The 22,656-nt window shown below is 36.5% G+C and overlaps 1 protein-coding gene across 5 annotated transcripts in view; it reads left to right on the top strand.

The window, feature by feature from the left end:
* Positions 1-22,656, top strand: part of HELZ (helicase with zinc finger) — a 165,625-nt gene that overhangs the window by 41,471 nt on the left and 101,498 nt on the right. For all 5 annotated transcript variants that reach the window (XM_038546817.1, XM_038546813.1, XM_038546814.1 and 2 more), the window contains 7 exons: positions 1,859-1,983; positions 5,106-5,162; positions 12,328-12,379; positions 13,710-13,785; positions 15,812-16,010; positions 16,456-16,563; positions 17,613-17,910. In XM_038546817.1, coding sequence (XP_038402745.1) covers positions 1,859-1,983; positions 5,106-5,162; positions 12,328-12,379; positions 13,710-13,785; positions 15,812-16,010; positions 16,456-16,563; positions 17,613-17,910 — 915 coding nt within the window. The remainder of the gene's footprint in view (positions 1-1,858; positions 1,984-5,105; positions 5,163-12,327; positions 12,380-13,709; positions 13,786-15,811; positions 16,011-16,455; positions 16,564-17,612; positions 17,911-22,656) is intronic.

Raw genomic sequence — 22,656 nt, 5'->3', positions numbered from 1 at the left:
CAGCTTTAAGTAGGACGATCGTTTCTTTTTCAAAGCATTTTATTATTTGATCCTTACAACAAATTTATATGTTTCTGTTTTACGGATGACCACACTGAGGGCCAGAGAGATAAAGTGACTTGCCAAAGGTCATATTTGAATAGTTTTAGGGATAGTAAAAACTGAGGGAGATGTGGGCTTACTGGGGAATTTTGTAAGATGTTCAAGACATTCTTTTTTTTTTAAGATTTTATTTTATTTATTCATGAGAGATACGGAGCGAGCAAGAGAGGCAGAGGGAGAAGCAGGCTCTACGCAGGGACCCCGACGTGGGACTCAATCCCGGGTCTCTAGGATCAGGCCCTGGGCTGCAGGCAGCGCTAAACTGCTGTGCCACCAGGGCTGCCCCTGTTCAAGACATTCTTTTTTTTTTTTTTTTTTGTTCAAGACATTCTTAATGATAATTTTTTGGAGTTAATCACTTACTGGAATTGTCCAGGGATAGTCAAGTAGATCTGTAAATGTGGATGGAGTGAGACAACAAGTTGGCACAAGCTAAATAAAAACCTTTTTAAATACAGAGACTGCAACTTTCAATTTAGTAATCTGCTTCAATAAAGGATATATACATAAAGATAATTATTGCATTGTTAGTTTCAATAGTTAAAAATTGGGATTGTTCTGGAACCAGGGAGTAGTTAAATAAGTTGATGTATCTACTTGATGGAACGCCATATGGGCAATAATATGATAAACAAACACTCAGGGAACCATGGAAGATGTTGAATGGGCTGAGGGAAAATAAAGCAGAATACAAACTATTATATTTTATCAGTTACAATCATGTAAAAATTATGTAAATATTGTAAGAGAACATTAATAAGTGAAGACAGTCTGTTTAGTTGAGTGATGAACTTATGGGGAATTTTAAATGTAGAATTTTATTAGTGTTCTTGTAATGTTATTTGTGTAAAGGAAAAATTGAACATAACGAAAGGATATGTTCAGTACAACCAAAATAAATATGAACAGACCCAGTGGACTTTAAATATGCAGTATATATACTGATAGTTAAACGTTTCCTTCGAAATAATTAGGAACAAATGCAATTTCCAAAATATTTTCTTTTAGCAAATTATTTTCTTGCAAAGGAAGCTGAAGTGTGTACAAACTAAAAATAGAATCTTGGACTTAGCAGTGAAGAGAAAGATACAGATTGTTTTACTAGTTGAGCCATTAGCAGTTGCTGGGAGAAATCATCTCAAATGACATGGCATAAAAATGAGTATATTTTGTATTGTTAGAAATATGTGCTCTTGTGATTGTATTAAATCTGTAAACACTTGCAAACAATTAGATTAGCATTCTCTGTGGCCATGTGACAATTAGGTTCTTAGTTAATCTTGCTGGTTTTTATAAAAGCTAATTCTTAACTGCCTAGGAATACCACATGTTGAGATCTGCAGTTTTATTCTTATGTATTTTAATGGCACTAGGTCTCTTGTGTCACTGTTAAAAATGTGGAAGCTTTATTCAGAGAATATTTTTGTCGTTTAATAGCCCTCATTTACCTAGGACTCATAAGCTGAATGGTATTTTTCACCAGAGAGAGAGCTTTAAGCTGAACTCTTCTTCCTGTGACTTTGATGTATGTGATCCTACCCGGCTTTAGGCTGTAGTGGGTTAGATATGTGGATTGCCCCAAGTTTTCTCTTGTCTTTATGTATTTCTTAGAATTGAAACATCACTGCTTTTCACTAGTACCTGAAGTTGTTTTAGTGTTTAAGAAGTCATCCTTGTGCTAGTGTGTTAATGTTATAATCAAGAAAAATGTGCATTGAATGTTATGTGATTAATGCTGGCTATTCTTTCCTCACAGTGCTGGGAGAAGGCCTGGCCAAGGGAGATGGGGCCTTTCAGGCAGTGCTTTGCTGCATGCAGCTGAAAGGAAAACTCCAACCTGTGTCCAACATTCTTGCCAAGTCACTGACAGGAGAGTCCCTGGTACGTTGATGAGCTCTAATTCTAAATGTCTGAAAATGGATTCATTCATTGAACTCCTTAAACATGTTGTGAGGGAAAAGTAATTAAGTGTGCGTTTTTCTTCTTACTTCCTATTAGAAATCAAAGTTCACGAGGATCTTTAGATACTCATTTTTCTTCAATAAACTGATGTTTAATCATGGGATTCTTATGGTTTGTGATAATATATATAAGAATAGCAGGTACTTTTTAATATTTTGAAAGTATAGGATAAGTAAATGATTTTCTTTAAAGATATAATTTAATGGAACCTAGGAATATTTTTGGGTTTTATTTATTTATTTTATTTTATTTTTTTAAGCAAGCTCTAGGCCCAGTGTGGGGCTTGAACTCACAATCCTGAGATCAAGAGTTATGTGCTCTACTACCTGAGCCAGCCAGGTGCACCCCTTATTTTGGGGGTTTGTTTATCTATTTATTGTTTTTTATTTATTTGAGAGAGAGGGAGCGAGCAAGCATGTGAGAGGGAGAAAGAGAGAGAGGGAACACGCAGGAAGGGAGCAGGAGGGAAGAGCAGAGGGAGAAGGAGCCCGATGTGGGGCTCAATCCCAGAACCCTGGGATCATTACCTGAGCCAAAGGTGGACACTTAACCCACTGAGCCACCCAGGCACCCCTAGTTTTGGATTTTTTAAAAAAAAGATTTTATTTATTTATTTATTTATTATTATTAAAAAAAATTTTTTTTAAAAATTTATTTATGATAGTAACAGAGAGAGAGAGAGAGAGAGAGAGAGAGAGAGGCAGAGGGAGAAGCAGGCTCCATGCACCGGGAGCCCGATGTGGGATTCGATCCCAGGTCTCCAGGATCGCGCCCTGGGCCAAAGGCAGGCGCCAAACCGCTGCGCCACCCAGGGATCCCAGATTTTATTTATTTATTCATGAGAGACACACAGAGAGAAAGAGAGGCAGAGGGAGAAGCGGGCCCCCATGCAGGGAGCTCGACGTGGGACTTGATCCCGGGTCCCCAGGATCACGCCCTGGGCTGAAGGTGGCGCTAAACTGCTGAGCCAGCCGGGCTGCCCTCTAGTTTTGGATTTTAAAATGCTCTTGTGGACGTATGATTTTATAGAGTTCTTAAGTTGGATTTATTTTGTAAAATGTTTAAAGTTATGTAAACTAATAATTACTTTTGTTTTTGAAGATGTTATATGTTTGAATTAACACTCCACTCTGACCACTCTGATAGAATGACCTAGTTCTAAATGAATTTTTTTTTTAAAGATTTTATTTATTCATAGAGACAGAGAGAGAGAGAGAGAGAGGCAGAGACACAGGCAGAGGGAGAAGCAGGCTCCATGCAGGGAGCCCGATGTGGGACTTGATCATGGGTCCCCAGGATCACACCGCAGGCTGCAGGCGGCGCCAAACTGCTGCGCCACTGGGGCTGCCCTGGGATACGTTTTTTTATGTAGCATTTAATTTTCTAGAGTTTTTGTTTTTTTTTAGGTTGAGTTAATTGAGGGACTACATTTTGGACCTTTTAGAGTTGGCAGTCTATAGAAATGAAAAGAAAAAGATGTTAAAACTTTTTTTCACCAGTTGGTTACTGTTATAAAATTTGTGGCTATTTCTGAGGAATCAATGGAAAACAGTGAAAGGCAGAAACTATCTATATACTTGCTACACAGCATGAATTCCCTGTACCTCACTAAGTCTTCTGAATCAATGTAAACTGTGAAAATCTGGAGCAAAGTTATCTTTTCACTGAAAATAAATATATTTGGTTGGGGAAAAAAAGAAATTAAGAAAATACTTAAGAAAAAAAAGAAAGTACTTGATATATTGCTGAGGATAATGTAATGACCCACCTCAGGGGATAATTTAGTTATTTTCTGAGGGATTACTGTACAGTGAATTATTTAATTGGTTTAACATTATGGTTTTTTAAAAAAGATTTATTATTTTAAAGATAGAGAAAGCAGGGGGGTCAGAGGGAGAGAAAAGAGAGACTCTTTTTTTTTTTTTTTTAATATTTTATTTATTCATTCATGAGAAACACACAGAGAGAGGCAGAGACATAAGCAGAGGGAGAAGCAGGCTCCATGCAGGGAGCCCCATGTGGGACTCGATCCCAGGACTCCAGGATCACGCCCTGAGCTGAAGGCAGATGCTCAACCACTGAGCCACTCAGGCGTCCCAGAGAGACTCTTAAGTAGACTCCTCTCTGTGCACAGAGTCCCACACCATGCTTGATCTCATGATCCTGAGATCATCACCTGAGCTGAAACTGAGTCGGGCACTTAACTGATTGTGCCACCAGGTGCCCCGGTTTAACATTGATCTTTTTTTTTTTTTAAACATTGATCTTTGATTTCACTAAATTTACAAGTGAATATAAAGCCAAACTGTATTACTAATACAGCAAAATTGCATAACTATTTATTTCTAAATAGATGATAAAGAGTATGTCTCATTATTTATTATTATTATTAATTATTAAGATAATTCTATCCTTAAGGAAGTTTTCTGTATAAATTAAGTATATTACACAGTTTCACTTGTTGGGTTTTTGAATTTAAAACTAGGAAGAAGTATTTGCTTTTAAATCTCAAGTGAAATTTGAATTTTAAAAGCGTGAATATTTTGCCTGTTTTCCTTCAGCTGTCTTTATTAATGAGCTGTCTTTAAAGTGCAATGGTCAAAAAAAAATAAAGTGCAATGGTTATTTTTTGTGAATCTGAGTCATGGGTAACTGATTGAATTCACCATTTTGTAAATATAAGTCCATTAGTTTTAGGGGAGAGAAAAGCTCAAAAACGTTCAGGTTTATTTTTCTCTTTGCATATCCTATCTTGCTTTTCAGTGAGATCTATTGTGAATATTTTATTGAATTGATTTTAAACTCTTAAACAAGGTGAATAAAGTGCTTTAGGTTACACTGTATATTTTGTCCTGTTTACTTTTTTAACTTTGCTTTTAGATAGTTAGCTTTATCATCACCAGGAATGGTAGTGGGATGGGAGATGAGGATAACATTGTCTTTTTACAGATAAACCTTAGAAATAGTGGAGCAATTAAGTTACGCCCCCATAACAAAGAACTGATATACTGAGTTTTACTTTTTTCATCTACTCTTTTCAGAATGGGATGGTAACAAAAGATTTGACAAGACTAAAAACACTTCTCACAGAAACAGAGGTAAGACTATTTCAGTGGATCTCTTTGGAAAGACTTTAACTCAATCTGGCCAGTAAGTGTTCTGTGTTAAAATGGGAAAATCTTTGGGCATTAGCCAAGAAAGCAAGGCTGGTAAGGTGGGATAATGGAATCTCCTGGCCTTTTTCTGTAACCCATCTTGGTCCCATCCCAGGAACCTTGCTTCTTCTCAGGTCTTCTGTTCCTAATTCTTGTTAGCAGTCTCTGGCCAACAAGTGGAAAGATGATTGGGGAATTTTAGTGTTTAACTACATCTGGCTGTTAGAAAATACTGTCATTAAAAATGAGATACCCCTGAAACCTTTTTTTTAAAGCAATTAAAGAGATCTGTGATTTAAAGACTGTTTTTAGGGAATGGAGTTTAGGAGATGGAAATAATATTTATCAGGGTAAATGGTGGACAAAAGTGTGCTCTGGTGAAGCACTTGAAGGACACGTACAAGGCCAGGGGGACAGCAGTGTCATGGAATAGGATTATAGCTTTCTAAGTTCAAAATTTCTATTCCTCATATAGGCATATAAAAGTATATTTGGATGTCTCATTTTAAAGACAGCTCTTTATGTCAGTTTTTATCATAAATGGGAGCCATGTAGAGTGATTAGTTGGTCTTTCTTTCTTTCTTTCTTTCTTTCTTTCTTTCTTTCTTTCTTTCTTTCTTTCTTTCTTTCTTTCTTTCTTTCTTTCTTTCTTTCTTTCTTTCGAGTGCAGGAGGTGGGTAGGAGGAGGGCCAGAGAGAGGGAGAGAGAGAATTCTTTTTTTCAGATTTATTTATTTATTTGAGGGGGGTGGCCCATATGCTTGCAAGTGAAGGGAAGGGCAGAGGATATTCAGGTAGACTCCCTGCTGACTGCATAACTCATCTCACAGCCCTGAGATCATGACCTGAGCCGAAACCAAGAGTTAGACACTTAACCCACTGTGCTACCCAGGCAGCTCTCATTGACTTATTTGTTTAAAAAAAACTGGCACATACTGTGTGCTAGGTCGTATGCTTCCTTCTGGGAATATAGCACTGACCAAGACACTTGCTGTCTGGGAAGTTAAAGTCTTGGGGAAAAGATAGACCATAAACAAATAAATTAATTAGGCAACTATAGGTATAATTTACATTGAGGAAAGTGATATGGGGGGGAAAATAAGCTTTCTGTGATGGAAAAATAACTGGATTGAGTGGTCAGAGGCTGAGACAGTTAAGCAAAGAACTAAGGGTTAAGAAGGTGGTAAGTCCCATGGCAAGTGAAATGGAGGGTGCTCCAGCCTGGTGGAGAGCATGAGCTGAAGCCCAGACGTAAAACATGACCTCCTGTAAATTATTTTCCATTTCAGGTCTAATAACATGCCACATATACCAACAAACATTAAGCAAAGAAGACTGTCATCAGGAATTACATGAGCTGAATAAAGATACTATTTGTTTTGCTACAACTACATAGGCTTTTAAAAAATGTTATTTTCTTTGTCTTACTCTGAATTAACTCCTATCAGTAAGCTCTAATTAGCTTTAGAGCCATTTCCTTTCTTGTATATATGTAGTCTTTTTAATTTCTAAGGATTAAAGGAAGACAATTATAAATGTTTTATTTTATTTTTATTTTTTTAAAGATTTTATTCATAAGAGACAGAGAGAGAGAGAGAGAGAGGCAGAGACACTTTTTAGAGGGAGAATCAGGCTCCACGCAGGGTGCCTGGCGTGGGACTCAAACCCGGGTCTCCAGGATCATACCCTGGGCTGAAGGCAGGCACTAAACCGCTGAGCCACCCAGGAATCCCCCAGTTTTAAATGTTTTAGACTTTTAACATGGGATGTAAAATAGATGACCTTTCATTTTATTAAGATTTTTAGCTTTCTTTTTTATTGCCTTAGTGGAATTATTACTTTACATCTGATAATTGCAGAGATATAGATATTATGTTTATATACATATATGTGAATTTTAATTTTTAATACTTATAATGCTGTCACATGTAAGACCGCAGGTATCACTTGACTCCTATTTTGTGAGTGTACTTTTGGAAGAAGTGACTTAAGTTTTGTTTATAATTAACTTTTCTCTGTAACCAAAGTAGTATTCTTTTTGGCTAGTGAACTGATATTATTTATAAAAAAAAATACAACTAGAAAAAGCTAACAAACACTGGTACCCATATTTATTATTGTGCATGACATATTAAAAAATAGAAACAGGGCAGCTCAGGTGGCTCAGCGGTTTAGCGCCGCCTTCAGCCCAGGGCATGATCCTGGAGACCCAGGATCAAGTCCCATGTCTGGCTCTCTGCATGGAGCCTGCTCCCTCTGCCTGTGTCTCTGCCTTTCTCTCTCTCTCTCTCTCTCTCTCATGAATAAATAAATAAAATCTTAAAAAAATAAATAAAAAACAGAAACAATTTGTTATTTAAAGATTGCACTGAGCAGGTATTTAAGTGCTAGTGGATAAGGATAAAGGCATGGAACTCAAGGCTGACTAATGGAAACAAAACAATGTATATTCCAGTAAGACTTAAAATATCAAATCCATACGTTTGTAAATTTATAGAAATTCTAGCAATTAGAAATTTGGCTGCTTTCCCTCAAGGTGTCAGTATAAACTAAAGATCCATCATAAGCTCATTGATCTTGCCCTTCTCTCTTGGATTCTGACCATATAAAAAAGCGTTTAAGAAAACAAAACACAATATCTTAGAACCTAAAAGTCATAGTGGCCAAACACCGAGCCCAGGCCTAGGTTCTCATTTTTACCAGCTCTTCTGGTATGGATGTGTTGTTCTCCAGACCCTGACAGCCTGAGAGCTGCAGTGTCAGCACAGGCGTGCCTGCTCATTTGTACATCATTGTAGATGCTGATTCTTGAAACACACCATGTATTTTTTCCTTCTAAAAATTATGTGCTTTCAGCTTTACTATAGGACGGAAACATTTTCTTCCCATTTTTTACTTGCATATCTTTGATAAATTTTTTAAAGACTTATTTTTTTTTAAAGATTTTATTTATTTATTTGAGAGAGAGAGAGCTAGAAAGAGAGCACAGGCACACACAGAGTGAGCCAGGAGGGAGAAGCAGACTCCCAGCTAACCCTGAGATCATGACCTGAGCTGAAGGCAGATGCTTAACCTACTGGGTCACCCAGGTGCCTTTAGACTTTTTTTAAAAAAGTTTAAGTAATATGTATATATATTACACACACACACCCCTATTTATTTATTTATTTATTTATGATCTTATTTATTCATCACACACACACACACACACACACACACAGGCAGAGACACAGGCAGAGGGAGAAGTAGGCTCCATGCCGGGAGTCTGATGTGGGACTCGATCCTGGGACTCTAGGATCATGCCCTGGGCTGAAGGTGGCTCTAAACCGGCGCTAAACCACTGAGCCACCCGGGGCTGCCCGTATTTAAGTAATCTTTCTACACAATGCAGGGCTCAAACTCGTGACCCCACCATCAAGAGCCACATGTTCCTCATACCGTCTGAGGCAGCCAGGCATCCCTATTTTGATAAATTTTTTAGAGGAGATACTTTAAAATTCACACTTGAAGTGAGCTTTTAGCTTTTATATTTGTAAATTTGATGAAGATGAAATATTTTTTTAAAAATTTATTTATTAGCAAGAGAACATGGGTGAAGGTGGGCAGGAGCTAAAGGAGAGGGAGAGAAAAACTGAGTGCTGGTGTTGAATGTGGAGCCTGATATGGGGGATCAGTCTCATAACCCCAAGCAGAAAACAAGAGTTGGATGCTTAACTGACTGTGCCACCCAGGTGTCCCTGAAATCATATTTTATTTATTTATTTATTTATTTGTTTATTTATTTATTTATTTATTTTTAAAAGATTTTATTTATTTATTCATGAGAGACACACAGAGAGAGGCAGAGGGAGAAGCAGGCTTCACATAGGGAGCTGGACATGGGACTTGATCCCAGGTCTCCAGGATCACATCCTGGGCTAAAGGCAGCGCTAAACCGCTGAGCCACCCGGGCTGCCATGAAATCATATTTTAAAGGCTAGTGTGGGACTATGGCACTTAGACCTTGCTTTAGAAATTTTTTTTTTAAAGATTTTATGTATTTATTCATTCATAAGAGACACACAGAAAGAGAGGCAGAGACACAGGCAGAGGGAGAAGCAGGCTCCATGCAGGGAGCCAGACGTGGGACTCGATCCTGGGGCTCCAGGATCATACCCTGGGCTAAAGGCAGCGCTAAACCGCTGAGCCACCTGGGCTGCCCCTTGCTTTAGAATTTATTTATTTATTTATTTATTTTTAAAAAAGATTTTATTTATTCATTCATGAGAGACAGAGAGAGAGAGAGAGAGAGAGAGAGGGGCAGAGACACAGGCAGAGGGAGAAGCAGGCTCCATGCAGGGAGCCTGATGTGGGACTCGATCCCGGGTCTCCAGGATCACACCCTGGCTAGAAGGCAGACACTAAACCACTGAGCCACCCAGGGATCCCCTTGCTTTAGAATTTAAAGAGATTTTTTTTAATGTATCTTTTTTGTGAACATAGAATCCTTGTAATGTGAAGTTACTTTTGATTTAGTTTATGTATTCTTATATTCAGTCCTTGTTTTATAGAAAGAATGGGTTGTCTTTAAAAACTTTTTAGTAAGTAGTTTGAGAATCAGAAGACATCTTCTTATAGAAACAGTATTATAGTGATTTAATTCCTTTTTCTCTTACATTTGTTTTTATTTAAGTTTGATTTGCCAACATATAGTATAACACCCAGTGCTCATCCCATTAAGTACCCTACTCAGTGCCCATCACCCAGTTACTCCATTCCCCCCCCCCCCCACACCTTCCCTTTCACAACTCTTTGTTTCCCAGAGTTAGGAGTCTCTCTCTCTCTCTCTTTTGAGTTAGGAGTCTCTCAAGGTTTTTCTCCCTCTCTGATTTTCCCACTCAGTTCCCCTCCTTTCTCTTATAATCTCTTTCACTATTTTTTATATTCCACGTATGAGAGAAACCATATGATGATTGTCCTTCTCTGATTATATCACTCAGCATAATACCCTCCAGTTCCATGCATTTGTCAAAGCAAATGGTGGGTATTTGACCTTTCTGATGGCTGAGTAATATTCCATTGTATATATACACACCACATTTTCTTTTTCTTTTTTTTTTTTTTAAATTTTCATTTATTTATGATAGTCACACAGAGAGAGAGAGAGAGAGAGGCAGAGACACAGGCAAAGGGAGAAGCAGGCTCCATGCACCGGTAGCCCGACGTGGGATTCGATCCCAGGTCTCCAGGATCGCGCCCTGGGCCAAAGGCAGGCGCCAAACCGCTGCGCCACCTAGGGATCCCCACATTTTCTTTATTCATTCATCTGTTGAAGGACATCGTGGTTCCTTCCACAGTTTGGCTATTGTGGACATTGCTGCTATGAACATTATAGTGATTTAATTCCAACCCAGCCTAAAAAGTCCAATTTAATTACCGACATGTAAATTAAAATGATATTAACGTTTCAGTCATACACAATTAGTGTTAGACATTCTATGGTACAAGCCATTCCAAATTTCACCTTGGGATAGTATTTCCTCTGATTCAGCTCAAAATTAACTGAGCTCCTGTGCTGTTCAAGGTTCTCTGGGGGTTTTTTAACGCTGAGATAGCTGTGAAAAACAATCTGTGGGCCAGTCCGAGATGCACATAGCTAATGTACCCATGGGGCAGGCTGCCTGTGGTCAGTAAGTGCTGCAGTGGAAGTACAGGCAGGGAAAGGAGAGATTAACAATCTTTGGGGAGACTAGGAAGGCAGGAGGATGGGGGTGCTAGGTAAAGACCCAGAGGTAACTTGGTATAGGGTAACATTTGGGGGTTGTTTGGTTAAGGGGCAGATGAGGGCCTTACCCAGGATAGTGGCAGTGGGAGTAGAGAGTATGAGACAGATATTAGAGACATTCTAGACCTCTTTGAGCAAGGTTTGGAGAATACTCAGAGTGGGACAGAAGAGGGAGAGTTCGTGGTACGCCTGGGTGGCTCAGTGGTTGAGTGTCTGCCTTTGGCTCAGGGCGTGATCCTAGAGTCCTGTGATTGAGTCCCACATCAGGCTCCCTGCATGGAGCCTGCTTCTCCCTCTGCTTACATCTGCCTCTCTCTCTCTCTCTCTGTGTGTCTCTCATGAATGAATGAATGAATAAATAAATAAATAAATAAAATCTTTAAGAAAAAAAAAGTTCTAGATGGCTTTCAGAATTTTAACCTTACTCTCTTTGGGAACATATATCCATTAACTTGAGATAAGGAGCAATTGAAGGAGGATGAGATTTGGGATAAAGATGATGAATTTAATTTTTGACATATTTGTTTGAAGTGCTTAGATGATCACCTGTCCAACCACGCATCCCATCCTAGATGCATTTAACTGGGCACCCATTAGTGCCTGATCTCTCTGAGGTGTGGGAATACAGAAAGGCAGTAAGTCTGTTGGCAGTGGATCTGTACATGACTGAAAATGATCCAGCACATAAAATGCTATCAGTAGTTAAGAAAAATAAGAAAAAGTGCTATGGCTGGCACTCAGTTGAAATGGGGGGGGCGGTGTAGAGTTTAGAGCCAAAGGAGCAGATTGGGGATTTATGTCCACCAAAGGAGTCAAAACCAGGAAGTCAGAGTGAGTGGGTCCTCAGCTCCTCATGGGGGAATGGCTTATCCCAGAATGAGGGAGACCTGGCAGGATGTGCTCCAGGCCCCACAGTGATGGCATTGCACTTAATGCAGGAGAAAAAGTACCTTGTTAGCCGGTCATTCTCTAGGTGTTAGGAAGAGGACAGTGAAATGAATAAGTGATGGAGGCACTACTCCATGGGATTCAGGACTAGGGACTTAGAGTTTTTAATTTTATTACCAGGTAATTTTTATATAGGGAATCTCTCCCATTTTCCTTAATAAGGACCACATAAGTATTTCTTTTCTATATATTTTTTCTTTTCTATATTTAAACATAGTTTAACATAACATGAAACACAGATGGATGCAAAAAATACTGTTTACAGTATTAATGTTCATTAAAATTGCTAAGTATTCAAACTCAACCTTTTAAAAAAATGTTGAAAACGTCCAAGTTTAATTCAGCATTCAATTGGTTATTTCTTATTATAAGAACATTTTCATTTGAAAAATTTCAGACAGCAACTAGTAACGTCCTCTCTGGATATCACGTGGAAGACTTGGAAGGGGGTAAGTACCAAATTCTGTGTTACTTCTGGTAACTGTAATTGCAGGCATCCCTTTGTTATTGATTATTGGGAGGATGTTTATTGAGTTACATATAGTACATGTACGTGGATGTATAAAAGAGAATATACAAATTTAATTTTAAAAGTAGGTGTGGATGAAAGCAGTTTTTTCACTGGCTCCCTTTTGTAGAATAATGGAGGTAGGAGGTATCATTCTCTTGCCTCCATATAGCTCTAAATGGAAACCTTATTGTTAGCAATGTCAAATTGCTTTTGTTGAGGGAAGCCTTTTCTCTTTTCCTGTCCTCAGCTAGTCCAATTATTACTTTTTTGGAAGCTTAAGTTGTTCCTGCCATAATTAAAATCCATGACCTCCTTCCTCTTCTCTTGCTAGAGGAAAGGGAAGAAGGACCAACATTCATTGAGTGCTTGCTGGATACTGTGTACTGTGGTATGGGCTTTCACAAAAACATGTATTGGTTTCTCCATCTTTTTGATAGGTGATGAAACTGATATTTATTAAGGTTCAGTAGTTTTCCTAGTCACACAGCAGGAAAGGGATGAAAAATGGCTTTAAACTCAACCTGGCTGAATATCTATTTTTTGGGTAGCACATGACTTGTGAGGAAATAGAGAATGGCTGTGAGGTCCTTGAAAACTTAGTGCTGCTCAGCCTCTGTTGCTCTAGCCTTTTTCTTTCTCAAGCATTATTTTCCTTGGTTTATTTGGAACTTCTACCAAATCGAATCAAAGCTCATTGTATTCAAAAGTAAACAAATGTTATTCTTTAGCTCCTACCTCAGAATTCAACTTTTTTTAAGTTTTATTTCATTTGTATAAAAGGATTACTTGATACAATGACCTGTGCCAGACAAATCCTAAGGAACATGGGTAATAATGTGGAACTTTTCACTGAATATGCAGTATTGAATTTGTTCTACAAAATTTCCTTCCAGGATACGATAATTTTCTCATTCCTGAAATAATTCCTAATAGAGACACATCTTGTACTTAAGAAATGACAAGCATGCCAACATTTGCCCCTTTAGTTCGTTAGGGAAGAGATTGCATTGGAAAATATGTCCACCAGTTGCTAGAAAAGAGTCAAGGGCATCGACCTGGTTTAGCTGCTGGGTATCTACTTCTGTGGTTAATTGAATTTAACTTCTTTGATTGGTAGATTACTTTTTTGGTAGAGGCAAGTATATCATGTCCTTTTTACATCATCTAGGATGATGTGTGTGGAGGGTTTATAGTATTTCTTACACATTAAAATATCAGAATTCTTAGCAAGCCTCAAATGATAAGACTATATCCTGATTACTCTCTAGGATCTTGTAATGGTTGGCATTTCCGCCCACCACCTAGGGGAATCACAAGCAGCGAGGAATATACTTTGTGTAAAAGGTAACGTGAATTTTTTCTTTAAACCAATGACGTGTCTTTATTCAAAAGGTAGATAATTTTCCTTCACTTTTTGAAAAGTAGTAATGCTAATTTAAAGAAGATAATATGTGAAGGAGGAAATACAATGATCGAGAAAAGTGTTTTATTTTAAACTTGAAATAAAAGCCATAATTAATGGTTGTTATCATTAAATAATAAAAGCCAAAGCCATATCAGTGAGTCTTCTTTTAATTACAAACAACAGTGATCTAAATTAAGATTGTTAAGACTTTGTGTAGAAGTCTTTTATAATACCAGTTGGATAATTATGACTGAATTTAATTTAACTTATGTGAAATTTACCTCTAACTGATCGTGATTGAATTGAAATCGTATAAACAGAAGTAAAGCATAAAATAGATGAAGAAATGTTCAATTATTTTAATAACTTTTCTAAAAAGAAAGAATCTGTTACCTTCATGTTATCCTTATGTATAATTTATGAGTAATTTCTATTTCAATGGCAAAGCTTTCAAAATTAAATTGTTATTAAGCTGGAAAGAATTATTAAAGTCACATTTTGAAAGGTGAACTCCGGTTCTTTTTATAAGAACTAGTAACTAGAGGGATTTTAGATATAAAATCTCATTACTATAGATTGTTTTTGATAATGAAGGAAATTGAATATGTAGTGATGATTGAATAGTCAAGAGATCAGATATGATTTTGTAGTAGAAATAAACTGAGTAGTCAATTTCAAAAATCCTGGTGGCGTCATGTTGGAGTAGAGGCAGAACACAATCCTATGCAGAGGAAACATGAGAAAATTTATAGGCCAGATAAGAATATCAACCTTTAATATTTAATTTAAAACAGAGCAATATAAAGACAAATATTTGGCTCATTAAGACATACTTAAGAGAAAAACGAATGATTTTTAAATGTCTTACAAAACATAAAAGAGAACTTAATAAATAGTATAATTTAAGTACTTTGTGTATCATTAAGAAAACCTTTAAATACAGTCATCTTTTCAAATAGGGTGAACCATTTGATAATTTACATTGTGCTGTGATTCGTTTAACGTATGTTTCTTTTGACCATATTTTTTCAGTTGAAAAATTTTCTCTAATATAACACTTCTGATCTCTATTTTGCTATTTATAATTTTCATTTTTTCTCTCAGAAGATCTTTTACTAATTTTTTGATGTTTCAGTTGTTCAAAAAATGGTTAAGCCCATAATTTTGTAGGATATGTAAAACTTAATGATCTAAGTTTTGCATTTTATCAGTTGAATTTTCTGAGTCCCAAACACTGAGAAACCATTAACTATCTTTTTAAAATGAACATTTAGGAATTTACCATTGGAGATTTTAATCTATTGGATTAATTGTGATTCTAATATAAAACTTTTATTCTTAATTTATTCAAAACTTCAAGCAAATGAATATAGTCCAGTATTTTCAATGAAATATAGGTAATAGTTATATAGAAAAGAGTAAAGGCATTATATTCAAAAGTGAAAAGCAGAAGCCTTAAGATGATAATTTAATGATACATTAACATTTTTTTCAGAACGAAATTCCTAGTATATAGAGAATTTTCTTTGGGTCCTATCATTTTGGGAAGTAGGGCATACCTGTGTTTGATGCACCAATCCACTTGATGTCAGTGTTGCTTTAGGAAAATTCTGCTCTAAGAAGAATTGTCTAAATAGAGTTGTTACCTCATGAAGGAAGCTACTTTTTCAGTGTCGGTTTTGTGGGTGAGGGGTGGTTATGATTGATTATGCTTTGCTTTAACATCCCCTTATTCCAAAAAAGAGGTCACTGAGTATGGGAAGTTGCTATAGTGATTAACTGTTACAAATGTTCTGGAAACCTCTTCTTCCTTCTTGTGCAAGCAAGTCAGTGTGATAAATATGGCCTTTCAGGAGATGATGTTTTGCTTTTGTTATTGAAGAGTCGGAGGGCAAATGCTGGAAGTTTATCTTTTAAATGGTCCAACAAAGTATATGATAAAACAGTTTTTCCTATTCTACTTAGATTTTTAGAGCAAGGAATCTGTAGGTATGGTGCGCAGTGTACTTCAGCACATTCCCAGGAAGAACTAGCAGAATGGCAGAAAAGATATGCTTCACGCTTGATAAAATTGAAACAGCAAAATGAGAATAAACAGCTCTCAGGCAGTTACATGGAAACCTTGATAGAAAAGTGGATGAATTCATTATCTCCTGAGAAAGTGGTGAGGAAAATAAACTGCATTTTTTTTTGTTTGTTTGTTTTAAGTGATGACCTTGTTTGAGTCTTGACTTTATTTTGTGCTATATTTTGGTTTATTTCCTTATCTTCTATATGAAGAACTTGATTCTGATAAAACTGTTTTTATAGCAAAAGTAGACCCTTTTGCTAAGATAAAGAGCAGAACTAAGCCATTTGTTTGGAGATTTGCAGGTATTACATTAATCTTCATTCAGGAAGTGTTTACTGCCATTTTATTGTTATTAATTTTCTTATGTCTTGTCTAAGCTTTATTATATTTTGTTCTTATAAAATTAATGTATAAAAATATCTTGCTTTGTAAACAGTTCCATCAACATCTTTACCGTTGATATTTATTTACCATGCCAAAAATTTTTGTTTGTGCTTTTGGGACTAAAAGTATAATATTAATTGCTCTCTATTTTCAGCTTAGTGAATGTATAGAAGGAGTAAAAGTAGAGCATAATCCTGATCTGTCGGTTACTGTCAACACCAAAAAATCTCACCAGACATGGACCTTTGCTCTTACTTGTAAGGTATGAATTTTGTGCTAATTAAAGAATGTAGTTTTTAAAAATTTTTCTTCAGGCTTTTTTTGACCTTTAAATCTCTGTGTTAGAGCACTAAAATTTTTTTAATCTAAGTACATCTTAAGTAGGTTCTATATTGTACTAAAGTGTATTTCTGTATTTTGTTCATTAAAGGTACAATATTTTTAGATTTTGAGATAAAAGTTGTGGTAGATACTTAGATGTTTGCTAACTTATTATTTTGATAAAGAGGTTTTTGATATATTGTTTCCTGAAGTTGGAACATAGGATGGGGTTCATGGCTTATAATTAACTACTTAAAAATGGAATTGTTTAATCTGGCAGTTCTAAGATATTTAAACTGTAACAACTTGCTTTTTTTAAATTACATTTGATGAAATCACATATTCTGTAATAGTGGGTTTTTAATATGAAACATTTTCTGCAGTGCTTCCCATCTTGAATATAACGTTCAAAGTTTAAGAATGAAGCAGAGTCAAACTTTTCTGTGAATACGTGCAGTGGAAAAGTTTTGTGTACTTTTTTTGGGGCATTTCTTCCACTGTACCATCTGGATCTTGGGATGAAAAATCTGGGAACATTTAGTTTCGGCCTTGAACCCAATCCAGTGCCTTCTGAGGTAACTGCCCTCCTATGAAGACTTCCTACTTGAAGCTAGATAAAACTTTTTTAGGCCAAAGGTTTGGAAAGTTGGAGGTCAGTGGTCTAACAGAGTGATAGCTTTTACCACAAAGAAAGATGAGCATATCATAGAAAGAGCAGGGAGGCTAGAGATGTAGCATAAATATATCATTTAAAAAAATTCAGCTTTACAGAGGTATAAATGACATCATAAATATAATTTTAACAACTGATTTTTTTTTAACCATTCTTTTTTCTAAATGGCTTATGGGCACAATTTGTACTTTTAAAATAGTCTCTTAGAAGCATGGGAAAGTAAAAGTCCCTAATGGGAATATTTTCATTGAAGAGCCCAATTACAATTGGATTTTTCACCCCCTTGTACTCAATGAATTATTTTAACTTCCTTGTAGCCTGCAAGAATGCTGTATCGTGTAGCATTGCTTTATGATGCTCATCGTCCTCATTTTAGTATCATTGCAATATCTGCCGGAGATAGTACTACCCAGGTATCACAAGAAGTCCCAGAAAACTGTCAAGAATGGATAGGAGGAAAGATGGCCCAAAATGGATTAGATCATTACGTGTATAAAGTCGGGATAGCATTTAACACAGAAATATTTGGAACTTTTCGCCAAACCATAGTTTTCGACTTTGGATTGGAACCAGTACTCATGCAAAGAGTAATGATTGATGCAGCTTCTACAGAAGGTAATATTTAGACTTTTTTCCCCTGATACGATGTATTAAAAGGCACTATGATGTCAGCATTAGAAGATATGTATTGGCCCCTAAATATTCCATGGATAGAGAGGGAATAATAGGGAAAAAAATATCCCAAAGCAATCAACTCATTTACTGTGTAATGAGATTAGAATGGTTCACATTGTGCCCTGTTCTCTTTGTATAGGCATCAGACAAACTTGCTTTGAGCTTCCCCAAACTTGTATGAGTATTAGTTTGGGTAGGCTGTTATTTCAGTGGTAATTGTGAGTACACCTCCAATGTCTGTTTCCATGTTTGACTGAGTCTCCAGTTAACTTTGCTGAGATTAGTACATTATCTTTGATTGAAAAGCCCTAAATACAAGGTTTCATAATTTGGTTTTGTACATTCACTAGTAAAGGAGACCAAGATGCCTTTTAATAGGATCTGCTCTGTGTTCCTGGGAAGAAGTCCCTGCTTTCAATATGTAAGCACCTGCAGAAGATGATAATCGTATGTTGTTACATTACTGCCTGTTCCTGAATTTTATGTCAGGATCCAACAGGACAAGGAAAGGGCACATTACCCTGCATTTCTTTGGCTTTTGGTTTGATTATAGGTGCTTTATTTTTTTCTAATGAACACTAAATATTTATTTAACACTTCATGTGAAACTTGATGTTGTATTGACTATAACCAGTGTGGAGGTTGTCTTTCACTATGCACCACCGTGGTCCACTTATGAGAACCCAGAAGTTTTGTTCATGAGCAAATGCTAGGATTTTATTTTTTGGATACAATAAACAGGTGGAAGAACTGGTTCTGTCTCCTTTTCTTTAGCTGCTGGTAAAGTTAAAGCAATATTTAGGCCCAGATTGAACGATTAGGCGTTACCTTCTAGTATGAGTGCTAATATTACCCAGACTTATTTAAGCCTCACTTAAATCTTATTTCTTCCTTACTTTGATCCCTTTTACCTGTTTTTATTCTGTTGTATTCTGTTTTTTCATTTTTTCAGTACTCCTTGAAATCAGAATATATTAATTCTTGAAGTCAGTTAGATACAGCTTACAAGATAATATATAATTTATGTTTGTTAATAGAGGAGTACTTTGACAGTTTTTTCCTGCAAGAGCCAGGTAATGTTTTAAATGTTGTCAGGCAAGTGGTATCCATTGCAATTCCTCTGCTCTACACTGTAATGATAAGGCTGCTATAGACAATGTGTAAACAAATGGGCATGACTGTGTTCCAATAAAACTTTATTTTCAAAAACAGCAGCAGGCTGGAATTACCTTGCATGCTGTGGTTTGTCCACCCCTGTACCAGTAAGTTGCTTTTAGAGACTAGTACTTGACAATTACCAGGACGCATCCAACTTAAGTCACGAAGAAAGACCAACAGGTATTTCCCACTCTCCATGTAACTCTAATAGGATGTTCTTGGCGACATGTGAGTTCTATTTTAAAAGTTAGTGTTTAGATTGGTGGTTTGTAACTCATGACTTATTTTCCCATCAAAATTAAGTTTGTGTTGACATGAATCTGTACTTGATAATGAAAGCCTATTTAGTTAATAATATAAAATGTTACGTGTCTACATGTAAGAGAACATGATACTATTAAGATAGGTGAAGGAAGGAGGTAATGATGAGGATTTCAGGTCACTCTCATGGGCTTGAGAGATTAAGGGTACTTTGTTTTTCCCTCAGGTATGTGATACTTTTCTAGTTGAAGAAAAAGCAGTGAATAGACTTCAGAGTCAAATAGAATTGGATTTGAATCTTGATTTTCTTTTTTCTTTTCTTTTCTTTTTTTTTTTTTTTAATCTTGCTTTTCTTAATACCTATGTGACCCTGGACAGGGTGCTTAACATTTCTGAACTTCGTGGAAACCTTTGTAAAGTGGGGCTGGAACTATCTCTCTTAGAGGATCATTGTGAGAACGAATAACCTTGTACGGTATCTGACACAGGGCAGGCATTCAGTAAATGGTAACTATGATTGGGATAATCCCTAGCTTACAAATAAATAGAATGAAGAAAGTAGGAAGACAGAAGGAGAATTTTTTAGAAAAGGGAGGTCTGGGGCTAGGGTGATGCAGACCGGGAGGGTCAGAGGGGCCAAGAAGCTGAGATAAAGACCTGAGCCCTTAAAGTCATAGTACCTGTGGATCATGGCAAGAAAATGCAAGAGAAGTTGGTGGAAGACAAGTTGTCCAAGATGGCCCCCATTTTGAGTGTGGTGACTGGAAGAAATAGAGCGTCATTTCTTAGGTTTCTAATATATCAGTTTGAAAGTATAATGAATTTTATATTTCATTCAGATATGGTAGAAGGAGTTAATATAGTAAATGATATCCTCTCATTTGAAACTAATACGATGCCTTCCCCTCTTTTGTAAGACTTCGTTTTTTTTTTTTTTTTTTTTTTAAGATTTTATTTATTTATTCATGAGGGACACAGAAAGACGCAGAGACTTAGGCAGAGGGAGAAGCAGGTTCCTCACAGGGGTCCTGATGAGGGACTCAATTCCCGGACTGGGTTCACGCCTGAGCCAAAGGCAAATGTTCAACCGCTGAGCTACCCAGGCGTCCCTTGTAAGACTTCTTTATGTCCTTTTTTTAGTGACTACTCGTTGTTTTTTTTTTTTTTTTAATATTTTATTTATTTATTCATGAGAGACACACAAACAGAGACACAGACAGAGACACAGGCAGAGGGAGAAGGCTCCATGCAAGGAGCCCGATGTGGGGCTTGATCCCGGGTCTCCAGGATCACACCCTGGGCTGCAGGCGGCACTAAACTGCTGCGCCACTGGGCCTGCCCAACACTCGTAGTTTTTTTTTGTTGTTTATCTTTCTTTAAATGAGGTTTTACATCTAAATAGTTATGTCGAAAATAATTGAAAAATTAAACATTTTCTTGAACTAATTTGGAAACATTAGAACAGTTTCACAAAGTAAAAGTTGTTTTTCAAGGACAGGGAAAATACGTATTACAAGAAGACAATATATAGAATGCACAAAATGTATTTTCTGATAGGAGATTTTGAATATTATAAACAGAAAAACTTAAATCTAGGTTTGGGCAAACTAGGTGACATTTGGCTGACTTTTTTTGATCATTACTGAAATTAGCTGACCTATTGTGCTAATTTTTAGTTCTTTAGTATTTTTCCTACTCTTTTTCTTTTAAGCTTTATTTATTTTATTTTATTTTATTTTATTTTATTTTTTTTTTTTTAGCTTTATTTATTTTAGAGAGAAAGCACGAATGCGAGTGAGGGGAAGGGCAGAGGGAGAAGGAGAGGAGATAGAGAATCTCAATGAGCATGGAGCCCGACTTGGAACTCGGTCCCAGGGCTCTGAGATCATGACTTGAGCAAAATCAGGAGTTGGCTGTTTAACCGACTATGCCACCCAGGTTCCCCTGTATTTTCCATACTCTTAAAATTGATGTCGTTGAATATCTTGACATTTTTGTTCTTAAAATTTTTAATGTATGGCTGTATTTGTTTCATTTGTGACTGTGTGTAGAGTCTCAACAGAATTTTGGAGAAATGAAAGCAGGATATAAACAGTATAATATTTGTTTCCTGCTTCTATCTTAGTGCTATAGTTAGTGTTTTTGATTATTATAGCAGATGTTTGTCAGCAAAAAATTGGGGCAAAAGATTTATGTGAAATCATAATTTTGTAGAAACATTCTGAAATAATAAAAATGTAAAATGTTAGTCTCCTCCTTATGCCTTTTTCTAGAATACTTGTGTGAATAACATTCAGAGACATTGGGAGCAAGAGAACTTCTTTGTTAAGTTGGTGACTGTGTGACAGGCTGGCTGGGTTCACACCCAGCCTCAGCCAGTTCATTATTTGATAATTCCTTTTTCTACAGTTAGGAAGAAAGTATTATTCCAGGCTTAAGTTCGCCAAATGGAGTTAGTAATTGGGGGATTGAATTAGGTCTAGGTTGTATCTTGTTTCCATACCGTTTTTATTTTTTATTTTTTTTTAAATTTTTTTTTTCATTTATTTATGATAGTCACACAGAGAGAGAGAGAGAGGCAGAGACATAGGCAGAGGGAGAAGCAGGCTCCATGCACCGGGAGCCTGACGTGGGATTCGATCCCGGGTCTCCAGGATCGCGCCCTGGGCCAAAGGCAGGCGCTAAACCGCTGCGCCACCCAGGGATCCCCATACCGTTTTTATAACAAAAAATATATCATAATATAATTTGGTTTCTGCACACACAAAGAAATGTAGTAACAATGTGAAGCTGGAATTTGAATAGGAAATAGCTTTATCACTTCTTCTACTTGATTGGCTGTTCATTGTTTAAGCAAGTTTTTGTCCTTAAATTAATGCTGGGAACATAGATTTCTCTTCCATGATGTTATAAATTTAGACCACGCTGGACCATCTATTAGCTTGTTTCCAAAACTGTGATCTACAAATAGGTCTTCTGTTAATAACAGGTAAAGAGTCCCATCTACAAATATGTTTGGAAATGGTGAATGCTTTATTTTCCTTAGAGGTTCTCTTAGTGCACCTTAGTAATTAAAGACTCAGTGTCAAACTGATTTGATCCTGGAACTTAGTTATATTAGTGCCTTATTCCTTGAAACTTAAAGTCAAGTTACACAGCAGATACTTATTTCCTTTTCTAACTCATTGTGCAGTATTGAGCTAAAAATTTTACTTTAATTAAATTTGAATTCCTAAAATTTGAATTTTAAAGGTTCATTTATTTGAG

This window comes from Canis lupus, chromosome 9 (genome assembly GCF_011100685.1).
Source record: "Canis lupus familiaris isolate Mischka breed German Shepherd chromosome 9, alternate assembly UU_Cfam_GSD_1.0, whole genome shotgun sequence".
NCBI lineage: Eukaryota > Metazoa > Chordata > Mammalia > Carnivora > Canidae > Canis > Canis lupus.
Note: the sequence above shows the minus strand (reverse complement) of the source record. Positions and strands in the feature narration are given on the sequence as shown.